General features: G+C 38.2%; 2 protein-coding genes across 5 annotated transcripts; one reads left to right on the top strand and one right to left on the bottom strand.

The window, feature by feature from the left end:
- The first annotated feature begins 1,224 nt into the window (after positions 1-1,224).
- Positions 1,225-19,707, top strand: LOC131798577 (probable cysteine desulfurase). Of its 3 annotated transcripts, XM_066170955.1 has the most exons (21): positions 1,225-1,320; positions 2,176-2,258; positions 8,845-9,009; positions 9,336-9,366; positions 10,053-10,169; positions 10,655-10,784; positions 10,900-10,965; positions 11,161-11,226; positions 11,440-11,621; positions 12,151-12,209; positions 13,292-13,365; positions 13,881-13,991; positions 14,928-14,974; positions 15,067-15,271; positions 15,703-15,767; positions 16,166-16,210; positions 16,550-16,661; positions 17,230-17,385; positions 18,043-18,096; positions 18,832-19,084; positions 19,312-19,707. In XM_066170955.1, the coding sequence occupies exons 3-21, from the start codon at positions 8,928-8,930 to the stop codon at positions 19,476-19,478; spliced, it is 2,022 nt and encodes a 673-aa protein (XP_066027052.1). In that variant the 5' UTR covers positions 1,225-1,320; positions 2,176-2,258; positions 8,845-8,927; the 3' UTR covers positions 19,479-19,707. The 3 variants fall into 3 exon arrangements, with proteins under 3 accessions (XP_066027052.1, XP_066027051.1, XP_058972221.2); XM_066170954.1 differs by lacking the exons at positions 1,225-1,320; positions 2,176-2,258 and adding an exon at positions 3,145-3,198; XM_059116238.2 differs by lacking the exons at positions 1,225-1,320; positions 2,176-2,258 and adding an exon at positions 5,981-6,184.
- Positions 19,708-20,012: 305 nt separating this feature from the next.
- On the bottom strand, positions 20,013-22,441 carry LOC131798578 (uncharacterized). 2 transcript variants are annotated; one of them, XM_059116239.2, is made up of 4 exons: positions 22,379-22,441; positions 21,530-21,817; positions 21,253-21,283; positions 20,013-21,020 (listed from the first exon to the last, which is right to left on the bottom strand). In XM_059116239.2, exons 1-4 carry the CDS (start codon positions 22,433-22,435, stop codon positions 20,362-20,364), a joined length of 1,035 nt encoding a protein of 344 aa, XP_058972222.1. In that variant the 5' UTR covers positions 22,436-22,441; the 3' UTR covers positions 20,013-20,361. The 2 variants fall into 2 exon arrangements, with proteins under 2 accessions (XP_058972222.1, XP_058972224.1); XM_059116241.2 differs by lacking the exon at positions 22,379-22,441 and adding an exon at positions 21,925-21,992.
- Positions 22,442-22,878: the final 437 nt, after the last annotated feature.

The raw sequence follows: 22,878 nt of genomic DNA, 5'->3' as shown, positions 1-22,878 counted from the left end.
ATTTGTCGTGTCCGTGAGATCGTACCACAATCCAAATAATTTCAAGTGATGAGCAAAGATCCAGGCTAAGGAATAATTGGTTACGATCATGGATGGTTATTGGCTTGAACTCATTGCTAAGACCTTGCACTGCTCTTGAGGCCAAATATTTCTGTTATGCGCTGTGTTGTCATTCCCTGAAATATAGGCACAGAGTCACTGTTATAGCCCATCGACTTGTTGACTGAAGAAGAGGCGATGTCTCTTATTGGCTGAAAAATGTGTCATGTCGTTATCATAGTATGAAAGCATATTAAACGGGAAAATTAGAGATGTTGACTCAATTGGAAAGTGCTTTTGGAGGACACCCCGTTTCTTTCGGACGATTTCTTCCACTGGCAAGTCGTTCCTCTGATCACGTTTGGAGAGTGGTTAGAAGACCTCTCAGGCAAGTTAACCTTTAACATTCAAGTGCAAGTAAGAGTTTCCGTCATCAAATTTTCTCAGTCAAGATCAAATTTATTGCTACAGTTTTACGTGAATGCTTTGAGTGCACTTTCCATCTTGCTTTCGAAGTAGAATCAAGAATTTTAAGCCACTAATCGAGATCAATGACTGAACGTATTCGTAATGTATTCGTTTTCACGTCTTTGTTTACACATTAAAAAGAGGGATCACAGGTAAGTCTGCAAAACCATTTTACAGCTAAAGTGATGCAATGATTCAAAAAAATTGAAAACATGAACCGTGACTTCTCAGCGTAATTTAAAAATAGTCTTAATTATGGCATACTAGTTTCCCAGAGGCAAAAGCCAACTCATAATCGACGGAACTGTGTACCCACGACTTGGTAATTATTTCATAGATAAGTCATCGTAAGGACACACCGGAATGATGGTGGGCATGCCGTAATTTAATCGAGTCATGATTTGCCTATTTTAGTTAAAGGAAAGAAAGAAAAAAGATTGTATATATCTGTTTCTTTCCTCAAAATCTCTTACTATATTGGTAAAATTAAACAGCTTTGTGGTTAGTTTTGTTAAGATTCGACACGGGCTCTTGCTTTACAGACGCAAATCATGTGATTTCAAACGAGCCATGATTGATCACGCAATTTACTTTTCATGCAATACTGCGTACGAACTAAGTTGTGTTCCTGACCATTAAGCGACATGCTCTAGTAAATTTCGTAATGACACCGAACGTTCTGGTTTCTCACAGCGTATATATTCATATCATTGGCTTCTTATTAAACCATTTTCAAGTATTGCTAGCGTGTCAAATGGATACATGTTCACCTTATCTTACCTCCACAAAAAACACTCGTTGAAAACTTCTCAGGTAAGGGCCTCAGTTTTTCATAGTTTAAGAACATGATTATGCAGTGACGTATGTGAAATCAACACTTGTAATCAGAAAGCAGTACAGTAAGGCATGGCTTGCTATTGGTTATAGCCAAAGACTCAGCAGAATTTAAAGCAAAAAAAACCTCTTATAAGATAATAAGTTTTCAGAGGCAAGAAAAAACGAATGATCTAGGAGTGGGCCCATTACATTGAAGAAATGTAAAATGGTTTCCGTGTTTACATAGCCTGATGTAAACACTTGGGAGGTTGGGAGAACACGAGATAAGCGTAGGGTTAGGCCAACGGTTATTTTTACTTGGCAAAGGAGCTTCCAGGCATTTCGGATAATTTATAGACAAAGCAACTTTACTTTCGGAATAAATTGTATGTTAAATAAATAGATCCTTTTTTCCTATTGAACGACGAATAACATTCATTATTTTATTCCACGTAGCTGGTTTAGATTCAGTAGATTGTATCAGTGCCGTAATTATTCAATATAAATCCCTGTGTAGTTCCTGTTTGACGCACACAGTTTGTAATGTTTTCTCGGTTCTCTCGGCAGGTTTCCATTGTTTCTGTAGTTTTTGTAGCCGATTAGAGAAAGCAGTAGTTAGGTAGCCATCTCCCTATGTATTTCCTGTCTGTTTGGGCAGTGGTTTGATGTGAAAGTTCCTATCAGTCTTGCAGAGAAGTTCAACAGACTGAATCAACAATGAAAGAATATTGTCATTTTCATACCTAACTAACATAGCATGTGTACACTACGTTCGGTGATTTGCATTTAGGACCTTAATTCTTATTTGTATTCTCTGTTGCTTGACGAAAATTCCGCTGATTTACGAGAAAGTGAAGAAATGGGTCCAGTCCGACACAAACCGTGATGGTTCTTTTACAAACGTACACCGCAGTTGATTCCAGAAGAGTATGAAGGTACGAATGCTTAATTAACCGTGATAATATAAAAACACCAAACTCGTAGTCAGACCGAAACGCATCCTGCTCACTGAACACTGCTAAAACCGTTTTTCGATACCCCGACCATTAACGAATTTAAGTCACTTGGGGTCGATCCCAGGCTGTTCTTTGCCCGGTCAGAAAGCAAAGCTATTCACTTTCTTCTCTTCCACATTCAAATTAAAGTTAGCCGTGTTAATTAAAATGATCTGAGTCATGGGCAGAAAAGAGGCCTTGTTGAATGACGGGACTCGCCCCTCTTGTGTAGCATAAATGAAAACACGAACGTCTAGCTCGATCTCTCTAATTACCAGAGTAGTTAAAAAAGGTTGCTATCACCAACAGCCTTGTTTATGAAGCGTACGTACACTCTTAGGGGTGTTTATGAGCTAATTAGGAAGAGATATCATATTGTTCTTTGTTCTTAAATATCACAGTAATCTAAAAACAAAAGAAATCTTACCGTTATTAAACGTACGAAGTTAAACAAAGAGACTGCTATGGTCAGCTCAAAATTAAAAAACCTGACAGTTTTAATTAAGTTTGAGCACCGAGTCAAAAGTTTCTACAAAATTTTTCAACTTGTTAAGTTAACAAATTGAGTAGTAAAATTGGGTCACAAATCGTAAATTGCCTGCTGAGTTTAAGAGTCGACATAGTTCGCCGTTTATGTAAATGTAATCTTTTATTGCATTACAGCTTTTATTGTTAGGTGCCTTTGTGGAGATGTCCAGTTTAATAAAATTTATTGTATTTTGTTTTCGTCAGTTTGATTTATGAGATACTAGCTAATGATTACAATCCTTGGTAAGCTTAGAAAGTGTCGAGTGTTGTACATCCTGAGAGGCGAGCGTTCCACATCTGGAATCTTTCCCTTTGGTCGAGGCTGTGAAAAGCATGGGGTCATTCGGGCGTGGTAAGATTTCCAATTTGGGACCTTTTTTTCGGTTAGTCGCTTTGAAAGAAGTCCAGAAAATACAACTTCTTTGAAGTATTTTTTGATTGAAAAGTTAAGAAATGTCAAAGATCTATGGTGCCTTTAGGGCGCAATCGTTTTCATGTTGGTTCTTGCTTAAGTGAAATTTTGTGTTTCATGTTGACAGACTGCAGCGTTTTCTCATAATTTGGTGAAAATCATCGTTGCTATCATGAAAATAAAAGGTTTCAGTGGTATATGGTTAGAAATATTACCTATTTGAGTCACAACTGATTCCAACCAAACCACAACTAGAAACCGGCGGGAATTGATGACTCCATAACTTCATCAACATCACCACTTAACAAAAAGTGTTTCTTGCGCAATATAAGAAGCAACTGCATTCACAGTGTGTCTTAGATAGTTTGATTCAGTGACTGACATCTGCTGCCCCGATGAAGGGGAAGCATTTTCAGCTTTTATGTGATGCCTTGATGCCTTTGTACTAATTACATAAGGTGTTCAATATATTTCGTATTCCAATTTTCTCTTTCATGACAACTCTCATTAAAGCCGCAAATTTAAAACCCGGCCTAGAAGAGGTTGTTAAACAGGCAGAGCAAACCTAGCGTAAAGCAATTTAAAATACAATTGTATGGTAATTAAAAATATGTTTTTAACAAAGATTGATGAGCGGGATTACAAAAGCCGTTAGTTTAAGAAGCCATATTATTTGATTAAATCAGTTAAGAATACTGATGAATTTTTTACTCAGTATTGCTGGTTCGTACTTTACAAGTAAGAATGAGGAAAAATGAAACTGCAGTTAACAAAACTTATCTTATCAACCTCCGTCATTTAACTGCACCCACAGAGCTAAAAAAAGTATCACATGAATTGTGTGATTGTGAAGGAAAGCGCCAGAGGAAAGTGGTACTTTTTTATGTAATATACTTATTTTTTTCATTCATGATAGTCACAAGGAAAATCTAACTATGTCGCAAGACATTAAAATTATAGGTAAATGAACTTCATCTGTGGCCGGTTTACATAGTATTACAGCCGGTGAAACAATGGACCTCTGCAGTATCCTCTAGGAGAACGCAACTTGATGGATTCACCTGTCCTTGTTCTTGCTCATTGTAAACTGGCTGGAGTGCGCTCAGTTCACATGCTTAAAAAGAAAGAAAAGCAACGAAATGACGAAAACGTAATCGTATTCTGTCTCATGTAATCTTCGCCTGAGGATTCAGGATTAAAATGGGTTGGTCCTTTTCTTTCTTATACTGTCGAGTTCTGGCCTTAATTAAGCTTTCAAACTGATTTGCCACATTAACATTCTGAGCGGAGAAATTTCGGCTTGGAAACAAGAATAGAAACAGTTACAACAAAATATCTCTGTTTTCATGAAAATTCAACGAGCTGACATCACATTGGCTTTGTTCTAAGGAGTAGTCTAGTCTCAATAACTAGAGAGTTAATTAGTGTGTGACAAGATGTATTCAAGAAAAAACCTAAAACACCTGGAAAAACATTCAGAGTCCGAAATAAATCTCTTGCAAAGTGATCTTCTATGTCACTGTACCTAAACTTTTTACATCGATTGGACTGGTAATTCAGTACCTTGAACCAGAATTCATTAAACAGACAGAGATTGTGTCTTTTATATTCCTTAACAAGTCAGCCGCGCCAGTCGCATTAGCAACAAATATGGATATGTACATCGAAAATGAGAAGATAGTGCAATGAAAAGATATTGCAATCTATAAGATCAGCTACCAAGGAATTTCATTAAAACCTGAGGAGATGTACCTTGTGAAACCTATTTCTTATTGCCAGCGGCACTCACTTTAACTTTCGTCATTTTTAAGACGAAGAAAGAAGGCCAAGTGGCCAGTCGATTTTAATCTCTTACATAAACAAAATCACGTTGGGCGGTATGATTCAATAGCTTCGTTGTGGAACCCGAATTGTTGATAATAGGTGAACTTTTGTTTAACCGTGTGGCCAAATTATTCGGACACTCATGACACTTATTCCAAAACTAACATCAACAGTATACGTTTACAGTGATAACCTTGCGGAAAGGCAAGACACTAGGATAGACAGCTGATAACAAAACCCACGATTCTGATGATAGCTGGGCAAAACGTTGGCTCCAATTTTGCTCAATTTCTCTTTACTTTTATTAGACAGTAAATGACATGTCACTACCTTGTCAATAGGATGGAAGTTCAATTTGTTTGAAACGATTTTCATTTAAAAGTGACTATGTATCTCTTTGGTTGCCTCTGTTTGGATTTTACCGGAAAATTAATATTCGTGTCAGTTGGAACTTTTTTTCTTCTACTATTTCATACTGGCGTCAACAAATTAAGTTTGACAGCTCTTACTGATGAAAGTTTGAGTTTTCTTTTAACATAGGAGTTGTGAGACTTAAATTAATTCGACCTGTGAATCATCCCAATGTAATTGTTATGGTTCGGGAAACTATCGATAGTTCGGTGGTATTAAATCAGATCTATAAGGGCTTGAATAAGGCCAATCCTATCAAATATTAGTTTTTTTCTGTAATAGAAAGTCCTCTGTTTGAAAGCCTCAGTTAACTGTCGGCTAAAATCTTTTCCGGACCGGATATGGGACAACAAAACCAGGTCAGATGTGACGGCCGCATTTCGTTCGGTCATGCAATTTACGTGTGGGCAGTTTAAGAGAAGGGTTTAAACTGTCGGCTAATAACAAGTTTAGTAAGATGAAGTGCGCTGAACTAAAAGATCAACAACACAAATTATTTTAATTAAGTGGTAAATGAATTCTCTGACACCCGACCGGATGCTTCTTCAGTCTCATCCTTGCGACATGCATACTTAGTTGCTCTCTTCGTCAGTCTCGGCTTTATGATCGAGATGCTCCCACAAATCCACGGAAGAAAATGGTTGAGAAGTTCAGGAACACAGTTGACAATACTCCATTTCAGAGAAATCAGGTAATGCTTCTTCCCGTGGTAACTGTGAGACAATAATTTCAAGTAAATGAGGGCAAGGGTGAAAAAAGTTGGGCTTTTAAGCAATAACTCAGATAATTCTGGGAACTCATAAAACAGTTGTTTAATTAATTACGTGATGAGTAAAGTGAGAAAATCAATAAGTGAGCGACATGTGCGCAGATTGCATGAGTTGCAAGACGATCATTACGAAATGGTGACTTTGGTTGTAGCTTTTCAAGTCATACAGGGACTGCTGAGAAACAATCAATTCAAAATCTCACGGATAACAGAATTTTTGTTGTTGTTTTAAGTATGATTATAAATTCCTTCTGCCAGTTTCTTTGCCACCATGTTATATTGTCTGTTCATACTTTACGAAAGTTCACTGGAGCTGATTTATGGTGGTGATAGTAAGTGTTTACACCAGAAAAGAAAAAGAAACCGGAGATAACCAAATAACAGACTTTTCAGAAAATTGCACTGTTGCAAGAGACACCAGTACACGGTATGCAATTACAGTCTTTTAATTTATAAGATAGACATTGGCTATTGCAATAATGTTGCAACCGTGTTACCAGCCCGAAATTTTCCTTAGCAGACAAACAGATAACACCCGAAAGGTTTTTCAGCTCTACAAAATTCCTTGAGAATGTACTTTCCTTGGTGAAATTTTCCATAACAACATAACTCTGTTGGCTAAGTTTATTCCTCTCTGAAGGTCACAACTTTTGCTGAGTGAAAGACTGTTTACATTGCACATGGCTCTACACCAAAGGAATTTTTCGTGGCCGAAGTGAGAACATTTAGCTCCTTTGTGATTTGGGTATTGACTTCCGGCGTCAACAAACAGGGTGGTTACTTTTGTACTTGAGAGGAATACATCAAGGACCTTCAATAAACTTCTGCTCGCGCAAATCTTAATTCTAAAAAATTAAACTTGATAAAAGTGGTGTACGTGATCATTTAAAACAATGGCTATTATTCCTTTCACCGTTTGCAGTAGCCCTGCTGGTCTGTGCCACTCATTAGTCTTTATGGACCATCTCACCATCACATCATCACATGTCAGTCACAGAGTCACATGTTAATCGACCAGACTAAAATGAATGAACAACGATCATTTGACGAGGCCATTTCAACTGCGTTTTCTCTGATAATTTTTTCTTTTAGAAAACGACATGTTCGAGTTTATTGTGCGCGGATTATGGACTTAGTTTTTATAAGAATTACTACACAGTAGCTATAGTTACAAAGCACTTACTCTTGCCACAATAAAATAAACACTTCAAAGGTGTAAATTAGATTTTCACTTGAGCTAAAGTATTCGCCTTGAGGGCACAAGTAAGCTCTGAGTAAATAAAGTTCTTTAATGGGACTCTTTTCCTTATCCGGTCTGAATTAACTCAAGGCATAATTACTTAATTCATCTCAGTGGCTTTAGAGCTTTATTGCATCTGCTCATGAACGCATGTATCGCGGCAGTGAGATCTTTCACTCATCCGGGTCCACTTGTACTTTAGACGTGAGTATTTTACAAGAGCAAGAAGTGTTTCTCACATCAAAATCACCTCACAATCATATCGCCGGTTTTGGAGCTTAATTTCGCCGGTGAGAAATACTGAATTGCATTGTGAAAAAAGCGCTGAATAAGTCGTGTTCTTAGAGATCACTTAGGGTTAAAATTAATTCAGTGAGTAACATGTTCAATTAAGCTGTCATCAAGACACACAAATATCATTTCGATTAAATTTTCCACAATAGGATTATATCGTGATTAATGTGTAGCCTTGGGAGGGGGGTGGTGGACAGTTGGACAGCCTCTAAGTGAATTGAAAATGTGCTGGTATCACTAAGCCGATTGTGATGTAAGATTTTATCCATGATGTAGATAAAAATTTCTGTTTCTTTCATTATGATACTTAGACTCTTAGTAATAATGATTTTTCAACAGAAGTTGCGCAATTAAATCTTCTCTTTCACCGGTATCTCCTTCCATCTCCATCCCGGATATTGAAAAAAGGTTGAAAATTGTTTTCGACGATACAATGGATTCTGAAATTTCAGGGCCAGGTGGTAATGACGATTTTGTCGTTGTAAAAACAGTAACAAAAAAAGAAAAAAAAGGACGCCAGCCTATTTTTAAGCAGGCGTTTTTTTTTCTACTAGCTCCGACGAGATATTGGTAAAAGGATCGTGCCTTGGGTAAGGACCTTTCGTCAACATTTCAAAATTGGCCTCGAATTACGATGAACTGCCTCTTTGCCTAAACGTTCCTTTTGACAAACATATTGTTAGTGACGTTGCATCACTTGCTAAGTCAGAGTTAGGCAAAGTTGCACGTGCGTACTATTAGAGTAAATAAGCATTCTCGCAACTTTAATCAAAAAACAACTAGTTGGTAAGGCTTTACCTTCATCTTTGGCAGAGCCCTGTTTCGATGATGGAAAAATCTATGTCCGTATGTTTTTGCACACCTGTAGTTTGTTGAAAATAGCCTAACACTTCCCGCCTCCTCTTGACGGTCACATGCTTGAAGACTTTGGTATAAGTTTTACGCTTTGTTCGGTTTAACTGTTTCATGTTTTTTCCATTTTAGCTTCCAATCAAAATGGTTCTTAATTGCAAATATTTTTGTTTTTACCCTTCATAAACTAAATCAGACAAGGTGCCTTGTCAGGAAAACGCTGATTCATTTCAAAGTTACGAGGACAGAGGTACCAAGCACGTTGCTGTGGAGGAAACCATGTTGCCAATCTTCGAGTTTATTGACGAAAATGTAATCGGGGGCAAGACAAGTTTTGAAGGACCTTATGGGCAAAGAAGAGGTATGTTACGAGGACACATATACTATTAAAAAAAAAAGTTTAAACAATATGCATTTTTGTAGATGTTTGTTAACTGTGATTGTCCACATTTTGGAAATCGGGTGTAGCTTGTCATGACGCCGACCTTAATGAAAGTGAGAGCCCACATAGAATACAAACATATAGGATGTTCTAAATATATAAAGAGGAAACATTAGCTGAAATTCATGTTTATAAATTGCTAAATTATTTAATAAGTGACTGATGCGCACAAATTATACAGTAGAAGGTTATTATAAAATATTATAATATTAAACGTAATCTGTGCATTTTATTTCTCTCATTAGTTATCTATTGTGATTACACCGCGTCTGGAAAGTAAGTTTATAACATTTTGCCCGGCTATTATAGAAAATATCTGTGTAATATCTATGTGGAAGACAGTATGGTTGACTTTTGGTGGCTGGATAAAACCACTGTTTAATTAGAAAACAGAGATCATGTGAGACACCTGCAGTCTATTCTTATTGGTTCTTGGTTTCCTTAATGATTTGATTTAGCACCATCCCTCCAATAAGCGCCTACTCCCCCCCCCCCCCCACCCCTATTCTAATATGCGCCTTTATCGAATAAGTACTGTTATTCCAATAGGCGCCCCCGTTCTGTTTCCCTAACAGCACTGTTGGAGTACATATACATCGAGATAAACCGTGGTTCCTTTAATTTTAATTGCCACTTAGAGCCTCACAACAAAAGTGGTGCTCTTTGCCTCAGTCTTTCAACTATTATGTCCCCGTGAATGTACGGTTCCTTCAAACAATAGATTCCGTCTCAAAATTTTGCGACGACTGCTAGGCTAAGGACAACACGTTCGTTTTCCAGCCTTCTTTAACCTTTTCAAGTAAATATCAAAGGTTGCTTCATATTCTCAAAAAAAAAAAAAAAAAAAAAAACCCTGTTTCAAAAAAAGGGCCCTCCCTTGAGGTACCAAAAGTAAATCAGCGCCCCGTGCGCTAAATGAATCACTACGGTCATTTGATTTCACGTTTATCACTTGTCACTAGGCCCCTCCGATTTATCGAAAGGTACATAAGGGAGTTTGTTTATCCCTTTTACGCCAACACGCACACAACTACGAGTGTGACGTCACGACAAACAACAAGATTTAGACAGGAAGCACGGTAAGTCAGTCCGCAAAAACAATAACATCATCGGCTGCGTAAGACTGAGTAAGGGCAATTAACTTAACAACTTTGCGTTGCAAATCCATTTTAATTGAGATTCCACCATTACGCACTGTGAACAGGGGAAGCCTTGAGTGCTCTGAAAAGTTGTCTTTACTGAGTGCTGACTGTCTTAGAAGTGAGGAAAAAAAGCAGAGCTATCGTCAAATGAAAAAACAAAAGCGAACTGCACAGCTAAGGAAAGTTATTCGACGTCGGAATAAAGAGTGCAGTTTTGACAAATGAGGGAAACCCGAGACATTAAAATTCCTTAAAGCATAGCTAAAACAATTAGAAGGGTTTGAAACTGCTCTGCCCTCGTTTCTAGAAATATGGACTAAAGCATGTTGAATTAACAGAATATTGTGAGTTTTTTTCACACCTCTTCACGTCGCTTAAAATATAACAACAGCTAATGAGCCATATGATGATAATTACTGCAGGGAAATCATCAAGAAGTGTGTCAATGCCGGGCAAGACGATGTAGTTGTGTTTACTGGTAGTGGAGCTACTGGGGCTATCCATAAATTAATCCATGCTCTACAGTTAACAGGAAAAGTTGTTGACAAAACCGTGAGTACCCAACTGAACATTTTTGGTCCGTTTGTCTCGGATTCAACGTAAGATACAGATTTGGCGTCCATTTTCGGCCCTTTTCTCGAGCATTTCGATCTTTTCCTTCAAACAGGTTGTGTTCGTCGGTCCGTTTGAACATCACTCAAATATCTTACCGTGGAAAGAAACAGGAGCGAAGGTAGTCTAATTTTTGTCGAACTAAGAAAAAAAAAATCATATACTATATAGTTGTTCAGTGGCTTTAATATTTATCAGCGGTATGGCCGTCTTCCACTGATGAATTTTTTTACGCAGTGGCCATCATATCAAGACCATTCAGGACTTTTTTCTAACTTTGACGTGTCCTTAGACAAATATTATTCTTTCATTATAGATCATCAGAATACATGATAATGACCAAGGCACAGTAAATATGAAGATGCTTGAAGCCCAACTTAGGGTAATAATTTACGTCTCTTTGCTAAAAACTTTAAGTTATTAGACGCTGCCTTGCTTTGTTTTGCTTTGCTCTGTGATTGCTCAAGAGTACCAGCAACCTCTTTCAACCAATCAGTTGCAAAATCAAAGCCAACGACGGCCTGGTCACTCGAATTTTAGCACGCTCTTCTCCTTTCAACAATTATGAGGCATGTTTCCTTTTATCCGATTACAGAAATATCGCTTAGCAGAATACAATATGTACGTGGCGTTTTCAGCTGCCTCTAATGTGACTGGAATCCAAACAGACACTGTTGCTGTGGCTGAACTATGTCATAAATATGGGGCCTTGTCTTTCTGGGATTACGCATCGGCAGGTCCATATCTCAAGATTGACATGAACCCAACACTCACCGGGTAAGGAAGGACATCGCTATTCATATCCATCGAAATATTATCATGTCGAAATGACGCTTATGTCAATTCTATATAGTGAAAACCAATTCACCTGACCGACCCAAATCCACAGATTTTGTTTTTAATGATTATGTGCAGATTCTACACGTATTTTTCACAGAGCGCAGACTGTAATTATTATCACAAACCGTTTTGCCGGTTTAAAACCGCTCTTTTGGTTATTGATGACACTCTGTGAGTTTTTTCATGGAGCAAACAAAATTTCAATCTACGGTTAGAGGCAACAATAATTGTTCAGTTTTGCTAATTAAATGAGCATTACCTCAGAGAAAGCTGTAGCAGCTCTGTTCAGATTGTGGTGCAATAAAGGAGCCTCATCATTTAGTGATCGATGAGGACGAGGGAAATAGCAACAAACGGATGCTTTGATTTCTATGTCAATAAAATTTGATTTTAATTCCAGCTTTCAACCAACGCTTTGCGAAATAAATTGGGATTCAAAGAGTAATAACTGTTTTTGCTCTTGCAGGTACAAAGACGCCGTCTTTCTTTCTCCTCACAAATTTGTGGGGGGACCTGGAACTCCAGGTAAAACTATTCCATGCAACAACAGTATCTTGCGTTCGTTGCTCAAGGGGTTACTTGGTAAAAAAATTAACCAACTGCATTGTGGGAAACTAAATGAACTCAACCATGCCTTGCGAAAAAAAAAGACGATAAAACAAAATAGGACAGAACTTAGTGCTTGTTGCACCTGACCAGGTTGGTCATTTTTGCATACGTAACTCTCCTAATAGTGATCGCAAAATGTCCGTAACAGGCCAGTATAAAACCACCCTTGCCGAAAAGAACATCTCAACTACAATGCTCAAAAGCGTATCTTGAACCACGATGCAACGCATCATAACAGTTTTTAACTGTGGGATATTTCCCTGTGTTACAGTGAAAAAATTTTTAGCCACTTTTTAATCAGGAATATTCGAAGTCATGATGTTAGGAAACATACTTTGGTAACTAGAATGAGAGAGATGGTAAGTTTTGAGTTCGTTAAAGAAATGGAGAAAGATGTTTTTCGTTGTGTTTTCGACGAGCGTGAAAGAAAAAATCTCTGAATCCTCATGAGGAATCGAACCTCATACCAACGGATTCCGCGCTCCGATGCTCTACCACTGAACCACAGAGACTTTACGGTGAGCGAAGAATATTTATAGAATGAAAGAGATGGTAAGTTTTGAGCTCGGTAAAGAATAGAGATTATTTCTATTTCTTTACCGAGCTCAAACCTACCATCTCTCTTATTCTATTTATAAAAATAACGCTATCGACATTTCTGGTCTTAGCAGTATGCTGGACAAGTCATATGAACTAATTCGTAATAGACCTCGCTGACTGTAGAGACTCTGTGGCTCAGAGGTAGAGCATCGAACCGCGGAATCCGAAGGTCTGAGGTTCGATTCCTCATGGGGACTCAGAATTTCTCTTTGTCCCACGTTCGTGACAAGACGAAAACATCTTTCTCTATACTTTGGTAAAATTGCAAAACTGTGCCGTAAAACAAGCCCAGACAGGGACATACATGATAAATTTGAAAACAAAAATTGTCTATATTGATTCTTGTTTTATTTTGTATTGATCGCTATTTCACACAAGAAAAAAATGCTTTCTTTCAGGCTTACTTATTGCTAAAAAGAGGCTTTTTCGAAATCCTGTGCCTGGGGGATGTGGAGGAGGAACAGTCCTCTTTGTAAGTTAACATGCATCACGCTCTGTAAAACATACCAGTTCACGTGTATATGATGGTGGTCTGAAAAAAGTGATTGGAACCTGATAAAGACGTCATTAGGCACAGAGATTATTTTCAGTTGGTCTTACTTAATTTTGCGACTCCCCTTGGATGGAATGAGTGTACTTTGCAGGTTACCCTCAGGTGTACGTCAGTTTCCCTGTTAACTTGGCAACACCTACTGATAATCCTTGGTGGAGAGGCCTTGTAACAGTGAAGTAACCTTGGAACACGGTGGCCCGGCTAGGTCTTGCGCCCAGACCTCTTGACATGAAATAGCCGTCCAACGCAAACCATCTTTCACTAGGAATGCTGCTGGTTACGTGCCTATTTATCTTGCCATTATACCTCAACATATATCTCTCCTCAAGTAGTTTTGATACTGGCACATCTTTTATCTTCTTTTAAGAGGTTTATTGCAGTGACTGGTCAGGAATCATTCAGCGTTAATACCATTTTTCTATTACTTGATACAGGTGACACGTGATACACATTTATACTTGAAAGACATTGAAGAAAGAGAAGAGGGAGGAACACCAGCCATAGTAGAGTCAGTACGGGCCGGTATGGTCTTCCAACTTAAAGAGGTACAATGCTGACACTTTTTTCAGTCAATAACGAATGGCACGCTCCTCGAAATTATCGAGGGTACAGTGTAGGAGCAGTAAACCCGATAACATGACGAAGGGACATGCCGATCATTAGTAATTAACTAGGACGATACGTTATACTGCGTCATAATGCATTATCGATGTCGTTTACCAAGATTTCCGCCAAAGCACGAGATAGCGAGCCAGCCTGAAAACTTAAAGGTCGCTGTGTATACTTAGAATGAAAATTGAGCCATAGGTTGAAGGTGAAGTTACAGCGCATATAAAAGAGGAGGTAGTAAAATGAGTGGTTACCGGTCGTTTCGTACCCAGCCAGTTGAGTCGTTTCGTACCCAGCTCGGTCGCTTCGTACCCAAACTAATAAACTATGCTTTCCATGTTTAAAATAAGGTCGGTTTCTTATTGAAAATAGCAATATTACATGTTTTAATGTGGTGTCCATTTTTAAAGGGCGAAGTCTAAGAGTCATACTATACTTCATCACAGCATGTCGTTATAGCTTTCACTTCATTTGATCACGGGTTTGTTGATGTTTGCGCATCCTTTCAGTACTTGTTTCAGCAAAATCTGCTCTCCATTGGTAAAAACTTATGTTTTTTATTTCTTTTCGTTGGAATAAACGAATTCATTACCGTTAATAACAACGGGAGAAAAAAATACACAACACAACAATCGACATCTGTTGACACACTCGCACGTGAGGTATTTTGAATAAATGTATATAAGGACGGGAAAGAATAGATCAGTGGCTTTGGTACGAACCGATTCACACTTGGGTTCGAAACAACTAAATTTGGGTACGATACTACTGTGTATGAAACGACCGAATACCAAATAAGCAAGGATGGATACATCTGTAAAGGGCGAAATTTAATTTGAATGAACCGAACAAGCTGCTTTTTTGTTTTGCAGTCTGTGGGGACAAAAACTATTGAAGACAGAGAGGAAGAGTTATGCAGGTCGGTAAAAACTAATTTCGGATAAATTGCTCACAAAATGACGTTCAATTACTAAAAAGCCCTATTTGCTTACGCTTTAATTTTCTACATAGAAATGCCTTTCAAGTGTGGGGAAAAAATCCAAAAATAACAATTTTGGGGAATGAGAAGGCTCGTCGCCTGCCGATATTTTCTCTGCTGATACATCATCCTGATAGTGGAAAGATTTTGCATCACAATTTTGTCTCTGTATTACTTAACGATCTTTATGGCATCCAGGCTCGCGGAGGATGCGCGTGCGCAGGGCCCTATGCACAGGTATGGTCTACAGATGATGAGCATTCTGTAAAGTAATCAGACAAAGTATGCTTTACGCTGGCAATTGTGCGGTTTTGTGGCTTAGTTTACGCGTCATTTGTGTGCGCTTGAACACTTTTATTCAAACTTGTCGTAGAAATGTATTCATTCACGAACGCTCAAATGATTACAGACCCAATTGTACTGTACTCTCAAGGGTGGGTACAAAACTTCTTGACAGGGGTTGGGGGGAGATCCAAAGGAAACAGCATATTGCACTAAAGCCTAGATAGACAAAGAAATGTTTCCAAATAGGTGAATTTTTACTACCTTTAGTTGAGTTTTAATGATCGATCCAGTCATTGGAATGAGGATCCAACACTGACTTGGTCCTATATTGTCATTAATAATTATATTTTGTTGTCACTGACCTTCGCTCTAAATATATACAGGATCTTTTGGGAATAAACGAGACTATAGCAAAGAAATTTACCTGGTTTCTTGAGTCTCATGAAAAGTAAGTCAATTAATTCGAGTACCTCTATGGAGATCAATACTGATAACCCCTTTTACTAACAGAAAATAAAATTTTCCAAGAGGGCTGATTTTTGTACATTGCATGAGAAAGTTTCACATGAAGAGGAGAATCGTTAATTATTGAGCTAATGGCTTTCACAATTTGGAATTTATCGCCTATAACCGAACGGCCTTTCAATGTTCAATGCATTTTTTGGTCATTGCACAGATTAAACTCCAGTTAAGTCAAAGTAAGCATAAACTACTCGCTGAGTAGTAACAACTAACAGTAACAACCCTATATACTACAGTGAAATCATTATTTGTTACAACGAGAGACTCTACTGATTATGAAAAATGTTTCACTAAAACGTACGAATGATTACTTTCGTGTTTCAGCGAAGATGTGGAACTCTCATGTAGAGAACCTCTGGAGATCATGAAGTAAGTAGAATATCTTTCATTATCTTAGAATATTCACAGAGATTAATAGTCTTCAGCAGTTGAATTGTCTAGTAATTTCATACATAACTCAGTATTTTACGCGCTACGCGGTGTCTATGGCCGATATACTGACGCGTGACATGTTTGGTTCATGCCTCCTAGTATGATCAATATAAAAAGTTTTCGCAGCCAATTTTAATGTTTGATGGAAATATGATTTCATTGGAACTGGAAAAAAGATAGTAACTTACACACGTTCCTTACTTAGCCAGTTTAGGATAAAAAAATGTTACAGCAAAGGGACACTAAGGACTCAAAGAACCAAATTGTTGTTTTCAGACCAGGGTTTGCCAGAGTCAATCTGCCTTACTTCATGGATGACGAGACAGTGCATTTTGTGTTGGAAGCAGTGGACATGATAGCCACACATGGCTGGAAATTGTTACCACAGGTTACTAGTGACTCTTTAGTTCCTAGAGGTTATTGTATCTAGCTTCTCCCCTCTTTTAATACATCATCAAGCAAAAGCTGACGAGAAAAAACAAATGTATCAGCTATCAGTTATTCCTGATATGACATATGACATATGGAAAAAAAAAGTAATCGGAGGATCACAAAAGAGATATCAAATGAAATAAAAAAAGAAAGAAAAAACTTTAGGGGAATGAACTGTAAGCGTACGATTTTGTTGACGATGGTGAATTTATTATAATTATTTTTCGATATTAACTATAATCTAGATTAAGAGCTATCTTTACTACCTGTTGCATAAAATGCAAAAATTGTCCATTGGTACTTCTCCAGTAGTTTTGTTTTGCTTTTGTGCTCACGGGTATATGCTGGGAGCTGCTGCCAGCTAAGCTGCAGAGTCACATGCTAAGAGCGAGGTAAAGTTTAGGGGGGCGCCAAGTGTTTCGTTTATTTCTCTAAGCTTCGATTGCTACAATGCTTTGATTGCAGTTCACCTCGTTACCTCATTGGATACTATAAAATTGCTCATATACTCTTATCGCTCTTAGTACCGGTTTGATCCACACACTGGCGCCTGGGAAAACAGATATTTCAGTGCAGACAAAGCTAAACCACCGTTCAGTCTCCATGACGTTACTTATGACGAGATTGGGGTAGTAATGAAAAATACAGGAAAACCACTAGAGCTCGACGTCAGGCTTGAGGTTAGTGCCATCAATTCTAAGTCAATCTTAAGGTAACTGCTATAAAATTCGACGTCAAGCTTGAGGTTACCGCGATCAAATTCGACGTCAAGCTCGAGGTAAATACTGTCAAATTCAACGTCAAGCTTGAGGCTAATGCTATCAAATTCGACGGCAAGCTGGAGGGTAGTGCAAGCAAATTTGACGTCAAGCTTGAGGTTACTGCTATCAAATTCGACGTCAAGCTTGAGGTAAATGCTATCAAATTCGACTTCAAGCTTGAAGTTACTGCCATTAAATTCGACGTCAAACTTGAGGTTAGTGCTTTAGTGCTATCAAATTTCTTTTCTTGCATGATAGTTTCTGCCGATTCGGGTCCAAAGTTTTAGTCAGTAACCAAGGAAACATTGGTGAGGGGGGAAGGGATTGATGTTAGAAGGGCGTCAGTTTCATAGGTCTCTCAGTTCCGCAAAAGCTAATTTTGGTTTCAAACGGATAGTCAGTCTGTGTCTTAAGACATCAGTTTCCAACCTGTAAGTTCTCGTTAGCGAATTCTCTTTTCATTTCAGCAAGAGCTAAAGTTGACAAGTTAACGGTTGGTCGCCGGTTTTGCTCGTGTTTCCCAAAAACCATGTTTAGTATGTTGATTGTTGCTTATTTCTTATAATGAATTTTCAGGACATAGCCCAAGCAGCAAGCAAAATCTTAAAAGACGCAGTTGAATTGAATAAGGTTTGTTAATTAGCGACGCCAACTATCCGATAAAAACAATGAGCACAACAAACGTTTTAGTTCTCAACAGAAGCATGTAACAGCATCTAGTTTCAAATATAGGGTCACCCACCTGAGAGGAAGCTCTTTTCAGCTTATGAACTACCTCGGTGATTGCATCGCAGTGAACGGGGCCAATACTTTGTTTGATCATGTGGATGAAATTTGTAGAGGATTTAACAGGCATCTCGAATGGCTATTCTCCCAAAATACTCCCCACCACCAACAATTACTCTTTTCCCGAAAGAAAGAATTGAAAAAAAAAAACATTCAAAACGTTGTTTCGCTGAAAAGTTATAACACGTCTGTGGGTAACGATAAATGCTTCATGAATAACCCGGATCTTCGAAGGAAAAAACGAAACTTATCGCTATGAATTGCGTGCCTTTAGTGAGCTTGTGCCTGACAGGACGAAGGAAGAAAATCCTGTCATTACTCGGTCAGTGCGACCAGGCCTCAGCTTTGAAAGGTAGTCATCCTGAGGAACACACATTTTGTCTATTTGTAAGAAAAGTAACTACGACGACATCAATAAAACAAAAACATTTTTGATTATCCAGAGGAAGTTGTCAGATTCAAAATGTTCTGGCTTTAAAAGAACTCTTCATCAAGGTCAAGGACATGTATATTAAGTTTATCCATACCCAGTGTTTTCCCTTACCTTACTACGTTAATTAATCTGACTTTATACCGCAGGAAATAAACACCCTCGACGACGAAAGGGTAGAGTTCAAGGACGATAAAAACCAGTTAATCTGGTTTTTGCAACCCCAGGAGGCACAGTTTTACTTGGCGGCCGAGACATTGAAGCACAAACCCAACACATTTGTGAGAACAAGACTTCCATTTAAGCCACGAAAATCCTCGAGAGCCGCGAGAAGGTGGCCAGAGATTAAAGAAATTCAAGAGTACCTTAAAAAACTAAAGGAGTTAGAAGTTGGCGAGGAAGGTAATGTTCTCTTTCAAGTAAAAAACAGCTTGAAAATACTGCCAAAATTTGTCGTGGATTGGAATATGGAAATGGTAATCGTAGTTTAAAGTTCTTAAATGATCCAGTAAGCATGTGGGCTTGCAACATTTCTTGGATTTGAAATACTTTCTTTTTTATTGCAATTAAGTGCAAGATTCGATAAATCGTTTTAATTTAAGGACCATATATTTACTTGTTCATTTCAGATATTCCTCAGTTGCCAACGGTTAATAATAACACTACGGCTATGAACAAAAAAATAGACGGCGACCATCGCTTTATCATCCCGCGTGAGGTTTGGAAACCACAAGGGAAGTCTGAAGAGTTAATTGCGATAGGAAAAAAGCGATCAAAAGTTTGTTGTATACAATGACAGTTATTTCCTACCGGAAGCTCCACCACTTTATTGGTCTATGGAGCGGAAACGTAGGTAGAACATGACAAGAATGTAGAGTATTTATGTCTGATTTGTTTTGTGCCCTTTTTATTAACATATAGATATTTAGTAGCTATATTGCAGAGGTTATCACGGTGTGATTGAATTTATTTAAGCTCGTGACCCGCTCGGCCTGCTTTTCATACTTGTAAATAAAAGATAATCGACTGACTTTTGTTGTTGTTGTTATCGTTGCTGTTGTTTGATAACTCTTTCTATGATTGCTAGTGATGTTCCGAACTCTCAGTCTTCCCTTCCTTTCCCGCGAATCTGCGATCGGGTGTTGCTTTGGATGAAGAGGAGGAGAAAATCGAAGAACTTTGTACCCTTCCGCAAGAAATTATGTAATAACCAAGTCGTGCGAATTGTCAGACATTTCAGTAAGAGATTTTCTAATTCTTATTTCTTTGCCCCACCTTGTAATACTATTAAAACTCACAAATCATTACATGTAAATGAAACTATGGCAACTAGACCTTAAAACATTAGAAAGAGGAGTCACTCGTGAAAACTTTTGAAATGGACGAAGAGCAACGTCTGAGATTATTGACTGTCTTTAAAGCCAAACTTTAATTATGCGAGCTTTTACATCTTTAAACGGTCACAGATCGGAACCTCTACTAAATTTACAGTTGATCCTCATCGGCTGCGGCGATATCACCCAAAACTACCTGATAGCCAAAGGTCGCATTCTTTTGAATCTAATCGACCACATCTACCCCTTAAATATCATTGCTGTCATTGGTGTTGTTTACTTAAGTCGAAGTAGTTCAAGAGGTCTTTTCACTACCTAAGGATCTAGATTCCATAACTCAGTCCGCTATGCACGAATATATATATTTCCACGTGGATTAACGACATTTTTTAAATGATTGCTCTTGCTCGTACCACAAGGATCGTGAGACGGCCAGTCTTTGCCAGTGTATCCATCGAAGTAATAGTAAAGGCTGTACCATTCACTATCTCTGTAAAGTTTTGGTCCATAACCTTTACTTGGGGATATTTTGGAAGGTGCCAAAGCACTTGTACAGGTGTTAGTCACGTGTTTCACTACCTTACAGCTGACTTCCCCTTCTTGCCAATCAACCAAACTTCCAGTTCCTGGATGACACACCAGCCAGTTATTTATGTTGCTCTTGATAAGGATTTGTCTGCCGAGTAGTTTCCAGAGCGAGAAATTCATGGCGTTGAAGTTTGTTTCATTTAAAGGAGGAGTTGTTGATATAGGGACATTCACTTCAGGGGTCACTTGCCAGTTGGGTCTCGGTGTCACTGCATTTGAATGAGCTGTAAAATCTACGTTATTAGTGAAGGAGTAGCTCCACACTAGAGTCCAGCCTCCTCCATCGGTTTTCATGTCACAATACGCTCTGAAGGCGTTTGTGTGGGATCCACCGTCAGGATCAATCCAATAAACACCCGACTGAGATTGGCTATGAAGGGCCTGGCACGAGGCAATTGCTGCCGATTTAGAGGTACCTGTATAGAACGGGATGCATTAGGAAAAAAAAAGGATTTCATTTTTAGAAAAATAATTACGGGTGGGAAGATGGAAAATTTTGAGTTTAATACAGGACCATTTGACACGTGCGTGAGACGAAGGAAATATCTGAGTACATAACGAGCTGATTTTGTGGTCGAACGTGTCAGGACTGACTACTATTCACTCTGAAGCAGGATGTGTTTTGATGGCCAAATCTACATCACCCACCCAATAAACTGTAAACTCCTGTTGAGGTGATCTGCAAAAAGAATCATTATTCAAGATTAGGTTCCATTAGACTTAAATTCTTACTAATCAAATTATTAATGATTCTCTCGCCAACGAGCAAGCAAGATTACCGAAAAAAATTATCGCTAAGGTCGATTCATTTTTGAGGGAGACATTTTACAAGTCCGTCAAAGAAGCATAATTTAGAACAGCCGCCGCTTGTCTACGCACCCTGCCGGAGTAACAAGCAACTGGCAGGGGTACAACTTTAAATTACCTTTTTCAAATAAAAGGTTCCATCTTGTTTAACAAGCGTATTTGCCAAGTGTGTTTGACCTTCACCGAGAAGCAAGCATGTTCCTTTGCTTCCTTCAAAAATAACCCGTTTACAAGCTGATTGACTCGCACATGTCCGGGAACAGCTCAATAAAGAGTTTGCTTTTCCCTGCCAAATAGAGTTTCCATCAAATTTAAAAACGTTTTCTTTGATTTCAAACAAGACACCATCCTCTTCTGGCTGGGTTTTTGCTGGTAAGGACAAATAAACGAGCACGAAAATCAGCATCTGTAAAAAAAAAGATGAAACAGTTGCCATAAAGATCTCATATATCTGTACATATCCATAAAGATAACAAAACTCAACGATGTGTCTAATGGCTATCTGTGACTTACAGTGCCGCATTAATTGTCACCTTGGAAAGATGATTGCCTTGGAAATTTCTTGATATTTTCGAGCGAGAAACGTAAATTATAATGTGCGTGGTGAAAACTATTGCACTGAGCGGACTAAACAAATACTGGAAGATTAATGACTTTCTTTGTTGACTTTGAAAAGCCAAATGATAAATCAATACATTGCTGAACATTATGACGCCAATCAATTTTGACACTTTATTATCTTTCTAACCATTTGTGATAAAATCATCTTCGAATGACGGGATGTATTTTGAACGAGTGTGCTTTACTTAAGTGTGGCCCTTCACTTCTTTTAAGCCACTTATGTTTTATTATTTTTTATGGGACGAAGTAAAGAACAACCAGCAAAAAGCAGCTTCTGATGAAATTTTGCTGAGAATGAACAAGTTGCAGTAGTTCTAATTAAAAAATACATTTATGACTTTCTTACGGCTGTGTCCCAGTGTGATCTTCCTTTCAAACCAAAACAACGGAAGCATCGCTTCATTCCAAATTCCTTCCACGAAAAAAAAAGTAAAAGAAAATTTTCATGTTAATTTTCTCTCTCTATTTAGATATATATATATTTCTAAGTTCGTTAGGCTGGGTTTCATTGTTCTCGGATGTAAATGTGTATTATGAATTCATTACTGTATGTTCCTTTTCATTCAGTTGGTTTATTTTCTATTTCATTGATAGTGTTATCTTTTATCACTTATTATTCCACCCCAGCGCCGTTTAGCTATGGAACTGTTTCTATGCTACCAAAGTGTGTTATAAGCCAGGCCGGCTTAAGATCAGCAATTGGTCAGCATACTCATTACAGACTGAGATAAAACAGATATACATATTGGTAAAAAACCTTGTTTGAGGACCAATGTGATTTAATAACATCACTAGTATTCTCTAAACATGATATCATCACGGGGCTGGTAATTTTCCGGTTAAAAA

This window comes from Pocillopora verrucosa, chromosome 8 (genome assembly GCF_036669915.1).
Source record: "Pocillopora verrucosa isolate sample1 chromosome 8, ASM3666991v2, whole genome shotgun sequence".
Taxonomy (NCBI): domain Eukaryota; kingdom Metazoa; phylum Cnidaria; class Anthozoa; order Scleractinia; family Pocilloporidae; genus Pocillopora; species Pocillopora verrucosa.
This window is presented reverse-complemented; position numbering and strand designations above follow the sequence as displayed.